General features: G+C 45.1%; 1 protein-coding gene across 3 annotated transcripts in view; it reads left to right on the top strand.

The window, feature by feature from the left end:
• LOC127448924 (potassium voltage-gated channel subfamily H member 7-like) overlaps positions 1-15,488 on the top strand; it is a 117,356-nt gene that overhangs the window by 48,453 nt on the left and 53,415 nt on the right. For 2 of the 3 annotated variants that reach the window (XM_051711879.1, XM_051711881.1), the window contains exons 5-7: positions 6,353-6,373; positions 6,989-7,012; positions 8,121-8,335. In XM_051711879.1, the coding sequence (XP_051567839.1) occupies positions 6,353-6,373; positions 6,989-7,012; positions 8,121-8,335 (260 nt within the window). The remainder of the gene's footprint in view (positions 1-6,352; positions 6,374-6,988; positions 7,013-8,120; positions 8,336-15,488) is intronic. The other variant, XM_051711880.1, reaches the window with a different exon arrangement.

Consider the following 15,488-nt stretch of genomic DNA (forward strand, 5'->3'; position numbering starts at 1 on the left):
CAAACAGGAAGACATTATCATAAGGTACAAAGGAGCATTTAAAAAAGTAAAATCATTCATAACATAAGTAGATTGTAACAAGTTATATTCACACATCTAAGAACAGGACATTCAAATCTTAAATATACATTACACATCATAGTGTAACATAATACGGGTTTATGTGAGGTTTGTGCAATAGAGGAGACAGTAGAGCAAGTGTTGATGGTATGTCCTGCATATGAAAGAGAAAGGAGAAGTCTTAAGGAAGAATTACATACCTTAGGAAGTCAAGAATTCATAATAAGCAATATCTTAAATTATGGTCCAAATGCGGGGAAACAAATGAATGCAATAATGAGATTTATTAGGTGCAGTGGATTAAAATATAGGATATAGGGAATAGGGAGAAATATAGATTTCATTATCTTCACACTTCATCACAGAAGGTGGCGGTACGCACCTATTAAGTTGGTTCGCAACCCGCCATAAAACCTAAAGAAGAAGAAGAAGAAGATTGTTGAAATGTATCACTCAGGTGAGGGCTACAAAAAATTTCCAAAGCATTAGAAATACCATGGAACACAGTGAAGACAGTCATCAACAAGTGGAGAAAATATGGAACAACAGTGACATTATCAAGAACAGGACGTCCCTCCAAAATTTATGAGAAGACAAAGAGAAAACTGGTCAGGGAGCCTGTCAAGAGGCCTACAGCAACATTAAAGGAGTCACAGCTCTTTCTGGCAAGTACTGGTTGCTTTCTACATGTGAAAACTACCTGCCATATTCTTCATCTGTCTGGGCTATGGGGCAGGATGGCAAGACCAAGCCTTTTCTAAAGAAAAAATACATCCAAGCCTGGCAAAAACCTATATCCAGTCTCCCAAAACCATGTGGAAAAATGTTTTATGGTCTGATGAGGCCAAGCTTGAACTTTTTGCCCAAAATTGTAAAAGGTATGTTTGGCGCAAAAACAACACAGCACATCAGCAAAAGAACACCATACCCACGGTGAAGCACGGTGGTGGCAGCATCATGCTTTGGGGCTGCTTTTCTTCAGCTGGAACTGGGGCTTCATTGAAGGTGGAGGGAATTATGAATAGCTCCAAGTACCAGTCAATTTTGGCACAGAACCTTCTGGCGTCTGCTAGAAAGTGGAACATGAAGAGATCTTTCGCCTTTCAGCATGACAGTGATCCAAAGCACACATCCAAATCAACAAAAGAATGGCTTCAGCAAAAAAAGATTAATGTTTTGGAATGGCCCAGCCAGAGCCCAGACCTGAATCCTATAGAAAATCTGTGGGGGGACCGGAAGAGGGCCGTACACAGGAGATGCCCTCACAATTTGACAGATCTGGAATGTTTTTGTAAAGAAGAGTGGGAAAATATTCCCAGGTCAAGATGTACCAAGCAAATAAACTCTTATCCAAACAGACTGAGTGCTGTAATAAAATCAAAGGGTGCTTCAACTAAGTATTAGTTCAGGGATGTGCACACTTATGCAGTTAGGTTATTCTATTTTTATTTTTTTTTATTTATTTTTTTTCTGAAATGTGTCACTTTGGTTTTCAGTGGCATTGCATAGGTTGTAATTTTTATATTAAAGGTGCAATTAAATTTTTAATTTAATTACATTTTTTACATCACAAAAACCTGCTGTTTTAACAGGGGTGTGTAGACTTTTTATATCCATTGTATGCTATAGGACCAAAATGCTACTTTAAAGGGGTCATGACATAGGCCTACTCTTTTTTTAATAATTTTTAGGGTTGTGAATCGATTCAAAATTTTTTACTAATTAATCACACAGTTTTCTGTAATTAATCTTGATTAATCGTAGTACGTGGTCCATTAAAACAAACATTAATATAATCATAAATATATTTACTTTAGATTTGTCTCAAAGAACAAAGAAACTAGTTAGTCATCATTTATTTTAAATATTTAAATATGTACATGTTAACATGTTTAGATTTTTCAGGAATTGTTAACTAGACACATTTTCTACAGATGTAAATCTTTGATATAAGTATACTGTATGTATACATGCCATTAAAATAGTGGACATGCTGTATTTAAAAGTTGGACAAAATCGTTTTCCAGTTGGCTTTTTTTAAATAGGATCAAATTGGGCAGGTTAAATTCATATCAAGCTTTATTGGCAAGATAAATCTTAATTCCCTGTCTGTCACTCACTCGACGTTGTGTCGATGTAGTGACACTAGGTGTTTGATCTTGAGAGCCCCAATCACCTTTGCTCAAAATAGAAAAGGCCAATGAGAACTGTCGAGTGGAATTTGCGTGCCACTCTCCGCCCCTGGACATACGGTTATAAAAGGAGAAGGCATGCTGCACTCATTCAGATTTTTTCTTCAGAGCCGAATGTATGTATTGTGTTCGTCCTCTCACCTTTCGCTTATGCTGCTGGATTTTACGGCGCATATCAGTGGTCACCCTCGCACGGTTGAGTGTTGTGCTTCCCCTGGGTGCTTCGGCGGCTGAGTCCGCAGGTGCTAAAAGAGTATATTCAAAAGAGTATATTTCCTTCTAAAAGAGCTTGCGCAAAGGCTTGACATCTTTTTAAAGATGTCCTTCAGCATTTGCGCTACTGGATGTTGCCGTTATCTCTCCCCTCTGGACAGCCATGAAATCTGTCTTGAGTGCTTGGAGCACCAGCACGCCGAGGCAGCTTTCGTGGAAGGGTAATGTTCTCATTGCGAGAACATGCCCATCAGAACGTTGCGGTCGCGGCTAACTTCCTTCTTCATGAAGCAAGGAGCCACCACGGCTGCTCCCCAACCCACTCTGTCCTAGGCTGATGCTCAGCCGGCCGGGTCGGCAAGCACCGCGGGCAATGTGGATATGGGAGCGTTTTCACTGGCTCAACCCCCGCAGACCTCCCATCCCCCAGCACGCTCATTCTATCCGGAAGAGCTGTTGAGCGATACAGGCGGTCCGCCTCAGGGCGGATTTAATGTGTCGCTCGCAATGAGGATGAGCTTTCAGTCGCAGCATCAGAGGGTGGGCTTCTGCTATCAGAAGCAGATGAATCTTCTGAGCTCCCGCCCATGGGCGGTAGAGCACAGGATGAGGTGGACGCTGAGATGGCAGCCGTGCTTGCCCGGGCGGCTGCGAATATCAGGCTGGATGATTGGCTTCTGGGCTCGGAGCATGACTCACGGCAGCGCCCCGCCCCAGTGCCTTTCTTCCCGGAAGTGCACGAGGAGCTAACGAATTCGTGGAAGGCACCTTTTTTTTAAAAAAAAAAAAAGCTGCCCATACAGGTTTCGCGGGCTCGTCCATCCTAACTACCATCAACGGTGGAGCGGCTAAGGGATATGTCGAGCTAACCCAGGTGAAGCATGCCATAGCGGTGCATCCTGGTGCGACCGACCAAGGCTCCCTTCCAAGGCCTGTAAGTTCTCTTCCTCATTAATGACAAAGGCTTACAAGGCTGCGGGTCAAGCCGCTTCCGCCCTGCATGCCCTGGCCATCCTGTAGGTCCACCAGGCCAAGGCGCTGAAAGATCTGCTTGAGGGTAGAACCGACCCAGGGCTGATGCAGGAACTGCATACTGCGACCGACCTCGCCTTACAGGTGATGAAAGTCACAGCACGCGCCCTGGGCCGGACAATGTCCACTCTTGTGGTCCAAGAGCGGCACCTGTGGCTCAGCCTTGTGGAGATGCGCGACGCTGAGAATGTCCGCTTTCTCGATGCGCCCATCTCCCAAGGGGGACTTTTTGGCAACACTGTCGAGGATTCACCCATTAGTTCTCAATGGTGAGGAAGCAGACCGAGGCGATTAAGCACATCTTGCCACAATGCAACTCGGCCTTCAGGCCTCTGAATTCCCATGCTCCGTCTGCTTCTTGCCAGAGCCGTTCCCCTGCGGTGCCGGCCCCGGCTCCCGTACCATTGGAGCCCTTATGCCGGCCTCAGAGAAGAAGATCCTCCCATGGGAAATCGGCTCCACCTGCCCGTCAGCCGGCCCCCAAGAACCCCGGACGGGCTTCAAAGCGGCCCAAAGCGGCCTCGGCGCCCACATGGTCGGAAAAACAGCAGTTTCCTCAATCCCTGGGTCAGCACACTTGCGACGGCCAGGTGTTGGAATTCTTTCTGGTCAATCAGGCAAACGTGAATACCTCCCGTTCCCTCGTTCTCCGAGAGACAGCCGGTGAACAGGTAAGTGTGCTGGCCTCTGGGGCCGCTCACCCACCCCTGTTACCGGCCACCGTTGTGGGCTTGCGGAGCAGCACGTCCCCCTGGACTGTCTTCCAGGTGGGGCACCTACTCTGCCTTGCCCTGATCCACCCTGCCCGGGCACGGTAAGTCCAGTCGTCCCCCTGGTGCTGCTGTTACGGAGACTGGAGGCTTGGTTAGAGCTCTCCAGCCCCTCATGGTGGCTCATCAGTACAATTCGCCTCGGCTATGTGATCCAGTTTGCCAAATGCCAGCCCCGGTTCAGTGGCATCCTCTCCACTATGGTGCAGGGCGAGGGTGCCTCCGTCCTCCGGGTGGAAGTTGCCACCCTTCTGGCGAAGGGAGCAATAGAGCCCATCCCCGTAGCCGATTTGCGCAAGGGTTTCTACAGCCCTTATTTTATCGTGCCCAAGAGAGGGGGAGGGTCGTGCCCAATCTTGGACCTGCGTGCCCTGAACAAGGCCTTACACTGGCTTCCGTTCAGGGTGTTAACGCAGAAGCACATCCTGTCATCAGTACGACATCAGGATTAGTTCGCGGCCATCGACCTGAAGGATGCGTACTTTCATGTATCGATCCTTCCTCGACACAGACCCTTTCTTCGGTTTGCCTTCGAGGGACGAGCATACCAGTGCAAGGTCCTCCCCTTCAGTCTGTCCCTGTCTCCTCGCATCTTTACCAAGGTCGCAGAGGCTGCCCTGGCCACGCTGAGGGAGGAGGGCATTCGCATTCTCAATTATCTCGATGACTGGCTAATCCTAGCTCGCTCGCGAGATCTTTTGTGTGCGCACAGGGACCTTGTGCTTCAGCTGCTCGACTGACTCGGGCTTCAGGTCAACTGGGAGAAGAGCAAGCTCGCCCCTGTGCAGAGCATCTCTTTTCTCGGTATGGAGTTGGACTTGGTCACAAAACAGTCATATTTAGTAATATATGATTATTTTTCACCCTATCTCTGGCCCTCTGTCTGAAATGCTCAGTTTTGGTCTCAGTGACTCCTTTAAACTTCAATGTTAATGGCCACTGTTATGATTTACTAACATCATGCAGCCCCTCAAATACAGCCATATATATTTGAAACTCAGTTGGAAGACAATGAACCAGTTCCACCAAAATAAAAAAACTAATTTTCAGGGATTACTCATAGCACACGTCCAATACATTGCATCTGAATGTACCAAACTTTTCACTCAGTATGTTTTTAGAGTACAATGAACTCTTACATGTCAAAAGATCAAGGAAAATTGTATTCCTCATGTTATGACCCCTTTAAGAGGATGGCCTTTAAAAGATAAGTTAGCCAAAGTTAATGTAACTGACAAAGGCGATATAAAACTTTTCACGACTTTTAAATGTTTAGAAATTCTGGCTTTTGTTTTGAATGTTTTCTAAGAGTTTTATAGTTCAAGTAATCAAAACTGTTAAATCCAGTAAAAATCATTATTAATGCATGTAGTACCTCACTTTAAGAAATTATTTTATTATTTCTACTTTTGGTTGAATTAAGATTTCACAAAAATTGGATTCCATGTCAAATTTCACCACAAAATCAAAAGAAATAAAAAAATAAGAAATTATATTTAGCATTAAAACAATTGCAAATGATGATTAAGCCCACAGTATTTTTTTCTTAATTATAGTAAAAATTACAGTAAAATAATTGTATAAAAATCAGTATAAAAGAGGTACAGCACATGCTACCATGATGTATAAATACTTTACAACTTAAAACGTCTACATAAATCTCCTTTTTTCTTTTGCATTTCGGAAAGAAAAAACTTTGGGGGAAATGTGCTTAATCATCATGAAAATGCCACAATGCAAAAAAAAAAACAAAAAAAAAACAAACAAAAAAAAACATTTAAGGCCCTTAATATAGTTTTTATTTTCTTATCATTTCTTTTTATACTGGGGTAAATTATGACCTAGACATGTTCTTGAGATGTTTTGTGAGATTCACATGAGTACATCCCAACAGGATTGTCAGGTTCTACTATTCTTCTGGGGACATTTTCAGAACTTTTGGCCCCCACAAGGATATTAAACCTGAAAAGCCCCTCACGCACAATATACACCTATCACTGATGCTGTTGACTGCCTTTCACTGTCTCTCCTGTTATATATTTCTCTCATTTCACCCTGTCCACCTGTGCCTTGATGCTGTCTCAGATAATGGGCGTAGTATTAAAGGTAACTTAATAATCAGCACATGCCTGCCTGCCTGTCTGAAGCATGCTCAGGCTTAAATGAATGATCCTGAAACAAGCACCAAATTACCAAGAATGCTCAAACACATCACAAATTACCTTCAAAAAAAATACTGAATAATAGATGTGTGTGTGACAGAGGGATAGAGGAGAAGAGATTTGCACGTGTAATGCCTTATTTACATTATGTGGAACTGCATGGGACAGAAAACTTATGTTTGCATCAAGTTAATGCTCTAAGAACAAAGATTGAGCTTCTGCAGCTTCTATGGTCTCAATCCCTCTATCTTTTCTTCCACTCCCATTCTCTTTCTCCCTCTCTCTGTCTCTTTGAATTGACATGGGTTTTTCCAGCCCTCGTGTTAAGGTTAATATATTCCGCAGGAGAATGCATTGTTTATATTCTCGCATTCTTGTCGTAAATCATTTTGATATACAAGACTGTGTGCACCATTTCAGTTTAGTGACCTGTTAATGTCAGAATAGTTGTGGAGATGATACCAGATTCTCTCCTGACCTTTGACCTTTTGACTTTTCAAGAGTTAAATGATTCTCTACATCCCCATCCCTTCTCTTCCACTCTTTTCTCATTGGCTAGTGTCACGCTCTTGGATGGCTGGGGGTATGGCTAGAGCTTCTCTTTTTTGTCTGTGATTTAACCATCTGATAGCATGTCTCTGTTGTCTGTGCATCTGATGTTTTTGTATCTTGTGTTTGCAATTGAGATTGATTGTTTTTGTGGTGGTTTTAAAGAAATTCATATTCTTAAAGGAATAGCTCACCCAAATATTAAAATCCTTTCATCATTTATTTATCCTCATTTCATTCCAAACCTGTATTACTTTGTTTCTTCTGTGGCACACCAAAGGAGTTATTTTGCAGAAGGTGTAGAATGCTCTTTTCCATACAACAAAAATAAATTCGGACGGGGACCAAAAAGCACCAAAAAATTATTATAAAAGTAGTCCATGTGAGTTGTGCTCTAGATTCTAAGTCTTCTGAAGCAATACAAAAGCTTTGTGTGTGAAACATACAGAGAGATAAGTTGTTATAGGCTGAAAATCTTCTGCCCTGCTGTAGTCCTCAAATCTTAATTCATGCTCCTGTATGTTTAATATTGTGTGAAAATGTGTATTGTGTCAGGTTTGAAGTCACAATGTCAAACCACATTGGTTCTCGTGTGTAATACCATTTATTTCAAACCTGCGAGAAGTGCCATGATGCACCATGTTTGAGTTTATTGAGATTTGAGAGCTGTGACAGGGTAAGTTTTTCATCGAAAAACAGTTTTGACTTGAAATACAGTGCACAAGACTTATTGATTAGTTTCATTATGCTTTTTTTTAATTTTATTTTATTTATTTATTTATTTTTAATAATTTTTGGATCTTTACAGACTCAATCCTCAATATCTAAAAGAGTGCTCTGATATGATCCTAAATATGAAAAAGAATACAATATCTTCTTTTGTGTTCTATGGAAGAAAGAATGTCAAGCAGGTTTGGAACGATGTGTGGTTGTGTAAACAAGAATTTTCATTTTTGGTTGAACTAGCTCATAAAAATGTACCAGTGTTGATGTCACTATATGTGCAACTGCAGCAAGACCAGCTGCTAATGTTTTAATAGCGAGAGAGAATGTCACCATACTCGTGTGTGTGTGTGTGTGTGTGTGTGTGTGTGTGTGTGTGTGTGTGTGTGTGTGTGCGCGTGTGCGCGCGTGTATTTCAGGTCCATTTAATCAGATCAAGTCCAGCCTGTTGGGATCCACATCCGACTCGAACCTCACCAAGTACAGCACCATCAACAAAATCCCGCTCATCACACTGAACTTCTCAGAGACCAACAACGACAAGCGAGCATCCTCTCCACATTCCTCAGAGAAAACAATCATCGCACCAAAGGTCAAAGATCGCACACATAACGTCACAGAGAAGGTCACACAGGTGAGCAAAGGAAGCTAATAATGTGTAAACATGTAACCACTTTGAAAACATACAAAATCCAGTATACATAAAGTGGTTTCACAAAAAACTTCTGTGAAAATGTTTGAATAATTATGAAGAGAAGAGACCCTAGATAATAATTAAGGGCCGTTCACTCAGGATGTATTCTTGTGTTCTGTCTGCAACATCAATATTTTAGATGTTTGTCTAAGTACACATCAGATAAAAAGTTCAACTTTTGGCATGCATCATAGCTGATCAATGTCAGTTTTCAAACAATGGACCAATCAGATGAATCTAAGAGCAGGATAAGCATCTTGAGTGTATTGAGTGTGTACATTACCAGCAGTGTATGGGAGTAAATGTGCCTATAAAGCACCATCTGTTCAATTCCGTTGTGCTCCATCTAGCTGATTTTTATGCAAAAATTAGTCCTATGTTAATGCCCCCAAACACACACTTCGGGGTGAATTAATTTAGAATGAATTGCACTCTGTAAAAGTGCTGTTTATTTGCATGCAGTGTCTGTGCTGTTTTAGCAACCAATTCACTAAAGGAATTATTCAGATCAGGCAATGTGAAAAACATGACTTCAAAATCTGTGCTGAACACAATTTGCATGGTAAAATTCCGATCTTGCAGGCTGGTTATGAGCGCTAGATAGTGGAGCAGACCACCACAATCTGACACACTCTGCTGTGATTGTACTGTATCACCCCACTTATGGGTGTGCAGTCAAGCTGTTATCTGTATCAGTATCTGTAGCAATGGCAAAATTATATGTATCTGTATTCGGATAAACCCGATATGGGCAGGGCTTAAACCAGAAATGTGTCAAAATTATATAAAAATCTCATTTTATATGTGACTTTCTTCTTTTTCTACCTCTTCTTGTTCTTGGTCTTCTTCTTCTTCTTCTTCTTTTTCTTCTTCTTCTTATTATTAATATCATTATTATTATTATTATCATTATTATCATATTTAATTATTTAAATTTTAATTATTTATTCTTTCTAGACAAAGCTGATTATGTGTTGTCAACTGTGGATTGCTCTGCCCAGGGGCGTCATTTATGGGGGGTGCAGGTTATTCCAGGCATATGAGCCCCTGATGCTGGGGGGCTCCAAAATCACAACTTTGGAATGATAATTTTTTTAGATTGCTTACATATACAGTATATGCAATGGCTATTTAAATCCAACCCACCAATTATTTTTATCAGGCTTTCCATCTGATTTTGATAAAATTTTATAAAACTTGGTAAAATCACCGATTTTGCGGTCTCTGCGCAAAACTCAGTTTAACAACTCTCATGCAACTTCATGCAGTGGTCATCAGTTAACGCACAGGTCCGGACTGGAGCACGCATGTTTAAGTTTCTGTTTTATTCCTCCTGACAGCCAGAGATGGTGCTATAGTAATGGATAATCGCAGTGCCAGCCAGATAGGTCAAAAACATATACCAACGAAGTCATGTAGTGATGTAGGCTGAGCCTAGGGAAAAATAAGCCACTGCAGCTGTGCACCCAGCCTCTTTCGCTTTCTCGCCTTCGGATTAGGTCATAGAGTATTTCATTATATTGTCAAGTGCAGCTTTTCTTGGAGCAGTGAACACTCGTCCTCCCAATCTGTGATGATATGGTTTTGCTTGGATTATTTCTTCTTCGACTTGGTCAGTAAGTTTATTTCTCATACGGAGCTCATATTTGTTTATACGTCAGTGTCACTTTACCTCACGGTTATATCTGGTGGGGTGTCATCTGCACAGTTGGGCTAGTTATTCCCCTCTTTTTTTTTCTTTTTTTTTTTTTGATTACTCATGATCTTGTTTTTACGGGTTTTGCATATCACTGTTTAATGCACTGTTGAGTTAACGAGCCATTGTGTTGGAACTGCTGATTTTTGTGTTTATCTGCGAGGCAAAGACTCGTCCTCCCAAGCTGTGACAATATGGATTTTCAATGGTTTTAATTATTTTACTTCATCACAGTTTGAGTTATTTGAGCAAGTTTTGTGTTTATTGTGGGTCCTGCACCCTTATATTTGTGTTCTTTCACTTTAACCTGTTGGTCCTAACCATGGGTGTTTTTTGAGCCAGTATCTCGGAGCCAGTGTACTCCCTCTTCTCTGCTCTTCGTGGTTCATCTGGAGATAGCAGTAAATTTGCATTGCTTTTCTACCCGAAGAACACTACTTATGACTTACATGATCTCTGCCCATCATGCTGGGGACTACAACATCTGAGGGAAGCGCTTACAGACCCATGCCCGCATTGTAGTTCCTCCTATGTCCGAGAGATAGTTGCATTTGGCTAGATTGGACCGCAGCTGGGAATTTAATCTTTTGCATGTGAACCTGGCTTTATGGCAGAGAGCTCAAAAGCTCCGTGCCTCAGCAGCACACACTTTCAAGACCACCTTAACACTAAAGCAGCTGGGCTTGATCATCTGCAGGGCATGTCAGCAGAGTCCACAGTAGCTGGTGGCTCTGGTGAGGGCTCACTTCCTTCTTAAGGGACTGTCCCACCTCCAGTGGATGACATATTGGAGGTGCTCCAGATGGCAGTGGCTCGTCTTGGCCTTGATGAGCACCCTGCACATCCTATTCAGTCCTTTGTGTTTTTTCACAGGTCTTCACCTACGGATGCCTTTTCTATACCTGCGTGTTAGGACTTTGTGTCAGAATTTTCAAATGCCTTTAAGGGATCAGGGATGACCAAGAGTAGCACATGCCGCACAAACCCAAGGTTTTCAGGACTCATCCCGACTGATGTGGGAGACCCAGTCCATTTAGCAGCTCTCTGTTAGGAAATGTGTTCCTTGTTGGAGAAGAGAGCAAAAGAGAAAGTATACCCCCTAGTTCAAAAAGATTGTTTTTACTCAACCTATTTTCTTGTTCACTTCTGTGGTCCCAAGGGTTGCAGATCCAGCATACCTGGATGACTGGCTACTATGTGCTGAGACAAGAGACCAAGCTGTGCACGATATTCAGCTGCTGCTGGATCATGTCGCCAGGTTGGGTTTCTCAGTGAACAGGGCAAAGAGTTCTCTGTCTCCCATGCAGTCCAACACGTTCATCGGAATGACAGTCAATACTGTTACTATGTGTGCCTCCCTGTCTCAGTCCCAGAATGGGCAGACATCCTTAAGCTTCTTGCTCAGTTTCACCTGCACACATCTCTCCAGTATGGGTGTTACTGAGGCTGATCGGGGTGCTGACGGCGGCCACTCCTGTGATTCTTCTGGGGCTGCTTCACCTACAACCCCTGCAGGTGTGGAGCAACAGCCATTGGTTGGACCCATCCCGCCATCGCCATCAACGGATTGTAATGTCTCACTGTTGCACACATGCCCTTTGGCAGTGGACATCACTAGCCTTTTTTACAACAGGTGCACCACTAGACATTGTTCCCTCTCATCTGAAGGTGATAACAACCGATGCATCCCTCAGTGGTTGAGGTGTAGTTTGGAACCACAGAGGCATCAGTGGCCAATGGTCAGAGGCTCAGCCTATGGACCACATCAACCTGCTGGAGATGAGCGCAGTTTTTCTGGCTTTAAAGCACTTGTTTGCGATGTTGACAGGCTGCCATGTGCTTGTGTGCTCAAACAACACATTATCGGTGTAAAGAGGAGGCGAGAAGCAGTTTTCCTGGTTCAGGTCAGGGTTTATTTTCTCTCTCTCTGCAGCACCAATTACAGTCTCCCAGTCTTTGCGTTATGCACAAAGTTAATCAACAATCACACACCGCTTCACAAAAATAAACTCTCATCATTTGTAATAAAAAACTCTTTGCTTCTTGCTCGGGTCTGTCGTGCCCAGGCTCTCTCTCTCCTATTTGCGGTGTGTCTCTATTTATGCCGCTCTCCCCGTGCTCACTGAAATTAGAGACAGGTGTTATACATAATTTAGCTCAGGTGTAAGCGCCCTTACCGCTTTTTCTCTCTCCGGAGAGATGCTTGACCACGCCACCGCTGCCACATATCCCCACCGCCCGACTCAGGCCGGGGCGACATCCGGCCTGCCTACCACTCCCCCCCATTCCTGGAAAGGAAGTCGGCAACAGCCATCTGCGCCCCCGGTCTGTGGACCACCTTGAACTTAAACGGCTGAAGAGCCAGATACCAACGGGTGATTCGGGCGTTAGTATCTTTCATGCGGTGGAGCCACTGGAGTGGGGCGTGATCCGAGCAGAGGGTGAAGGCCCGCCCCAACAGGTAGTATCGGGGAGTGAGGACCGCCCACTTGATGGCGAGACACTCCTTCTCCACGGTGCTGTACTTAGTTTCCCTTAACGAGAGCTTACGGCTAATGTACAGCACCGGGCGCTCCTCCCCCCCCACCACCCGCGAGAGCACGGCCCCCAGCCCCCTGTCTGAAGCATCTGTCTGTAAAACAAAAGGGAGAGAGAAGTCAGGTGAATGTAACAGCGGCCCCCCGCAAAGTGCGGCTTTAACTTGCGTGAACGCCTGTTGACACTGCTCCGTCCACTGGACCGGGTCTGGAGCTCCCTTTTTAGTGAGATCAGTCAGCGGGCTGGTGACGTCCGAATAGTAAGGCACAAACCTCCTATAGTAGCCAGCCAGCCCCAGGAACTGCCTCACCCCCTTTTTGGTCTTGGGTCTCGGGCAGGTCGCAATCGCCACTGTCTTGTCAATTTGGGGCCGCACCTGCCCGTGGCCCAAGTGGAACCCCAGATACCGTGCCTCCACCCGCCCAATCGCACACTTCTTCGGGTTCGCTGTGAGCCCCGCTCGGCGCAGCGATCTCAGAACCGCCCTCAGGTGTTGCATATGCCGCTGCCAATCATTGCTATAAATGATGATGTCATCTAAATAGGCAGCGGCGTAAGCTGAATGCGGCCTGAGGATTCGGTCCATGAGACGCTGAAACGTAGCCGGGGCCCCAAACAAACCGAACGGAAGTGTCACAAATTGGTGTAATCCAAATGGTGTGGAGAAGGCGGTTTTCTCACGGGAAATTGGTGTCAAGGGGATCTGCCAATAACCCTTCGTCAAATCCAATGTCGAATAAAAACGAGCAGTGCCCAACCGATCGAGCAACTCATCAACGCGAGGCATTGGATATGCATCAAATTTAGACACCGCGTTGACTTTTCTATAATCCACACAGAATCGCACAGACCCGTCGCTCTTAGGCACTAGAACAACTGGGCTGGACCAATCACTGTGGGATTCTTCTATTACCCCCATATCAAGCATCGCATCCAATTCCTCCCGAACAATTTTCTTTTTGTGTTCGGGTAGACGATAGGGGCGGCTACGTACCACCACCCCCGGCTCGGTCTCGATGTGGTGATGGATGAGGTTTGTACGTCCCGGTAGAGGGGAAAACACATCTGTTGCAACCTGGCAACCTCCGCGAGTTGGCTCGGTGAGAGGTGGTCTCCGCAAGTGACCGGGGTGAACTGTTTATGTTTTGAGCTCACCTCCGGTCCGAGCTCTGCCTTCTCGGGAACCACCGTAGCCAACGTCACGGGGACCGCCTCTCTCCACAATTTTAGGAGATTGAGGTGGTATATTTGACGTGCGTCCCCTCTATCGGATCGTTTAACCTCATAATCGAGATCTCCCACTCGTCGTGTGACCTCAAAGGGTCCTTGCCACTTGGCGAGTAATTTAGAGCTCGATGTGGGAAGCAATACAAGCACTTTATCTCCCGGTGCAAATTCCCTTAGCTGAGTTCCCCTGTCATACAGTCGGCGCTGTCGTTCTTGAGCTTGGAGCAAATTCTTCTGTGTTAGTTGCCCCAAGGTGTGGAGTTTTGCTCTAAGATCAAGAACGTACTGAATTTCATTTTTACTGTTCGAAGGTCCTTCCTCCCAGGCTTCTCGCAATACATCAAGCACGCCGCGTGGGCGTCGCCCATACAGTAGCTCGAATGGGGAGAAGCCAGTGGAGGCTTGCGGGACCTCTCGTACTGCAAATAACAGGGGGTCGAGCCATTTATCCCAATTTCTAGCATCGTTGTGCACGAACTTACGAATCATGTTTTTGAGGGTTTTATTAAATCGTTCCACCAGGCCATCCGTTTAAGGATGGTATACACTGGTGCGAATCGATTTAATATTTAATAACTCGTACAGTTCGCGTAGTGTCCGTGACATAAACGTTGTGCCTTGATCGGTGAGGATTTCTTTCGGAATCCCCACCCGGGAGATTATTTTGAAGAGTGCCTCCGCAACACTGCGTGCTGAGATGTTGCGAAGAGGCACTGCTTCCGGATATCGCGTTGCATAGTCCACTAGGACCAATACAAAGCGATGTCCGCGTGCTGACCGTTCTAATGGCCCGACGAGGTCCATTCCAATTCTCTCAAAGGGGACCTCGATCAAAGGGAGGGGGCGCAATGGCGCTTTTGGGGTGGCCGGTGGGTTAACCAGCTGGCATTCGCGGCATGCCGCACACCACCTGCGGACATCGCCGCCAATGCCCGGCCAATAGAAACGGGCTATTAGACGGTTCAGTGTTTTCCTTTCTCCTAGGTGACCTGCCATAGGATTATAATGAGCCGTCTGGAATACCATTTCCCGACGGCTCCTTGGAATCAAAAGTTGGGTTGTATCCTCTTTGGTTCGAGTGTCCTGTGTCACTCGATACAGCCGCTCATTTATAATTGCAAAATAGGGATATGAAAGTGCGATGTCAGGCTGGAGTCGTTGACCATCGATAACTCTCACTTGGTCAAAGGCGTGTTTGAGGGTTTCGTCTCGCGACTGCTCCAAAGGGAAATCCCCCTCAGGGAATTCCCTGAGAAGGGGAGGGGCCGCGGCCTCTCCCCCTCTCTCGTCATCATGACGTGGAGCTGTCGAGGACGGCCCCAGCTCCGCCTCCCCTGCCAGAGCATCGCACATCACACATCTCCCTATTCTCACACAGGACCCATCCGCACAAATTCCATTTAATAAAGCTTTAAAATCAGGCCAATCAGTCCCCAAAATCAGCGGATGGGTGAGGCGGGAACTAACCGCAGCCTCCACTCTATGCTTTTTCCCCCAAAATTTAATTGTCAGGGTCACCACTGGATACTTGTGAATATCCCCGTGTACACACTTCACCTTCACCGTTTTGGATGTTACCAATGCCTCGGGTTGAACCAGGCGTTGGTGGATAGTGGTTTGGTTACACCCGGT

Source organism: Myxocyprinus asiaticus, chromosome 12, assembly GCF_019703515.2.
Source record: "Myxocyprinus asiaticus isolate MX2 ecotype Aquarium Trade chromosome 12, UBuf_Myxa_2, whole genome shotgun sequence".
NCBI lineage: Eukaryota > Metazoa > Chordata > Actinopteri > Cypriniformes > Catostomidae > Myxocyprinus > Myxocyprinus asiaticus.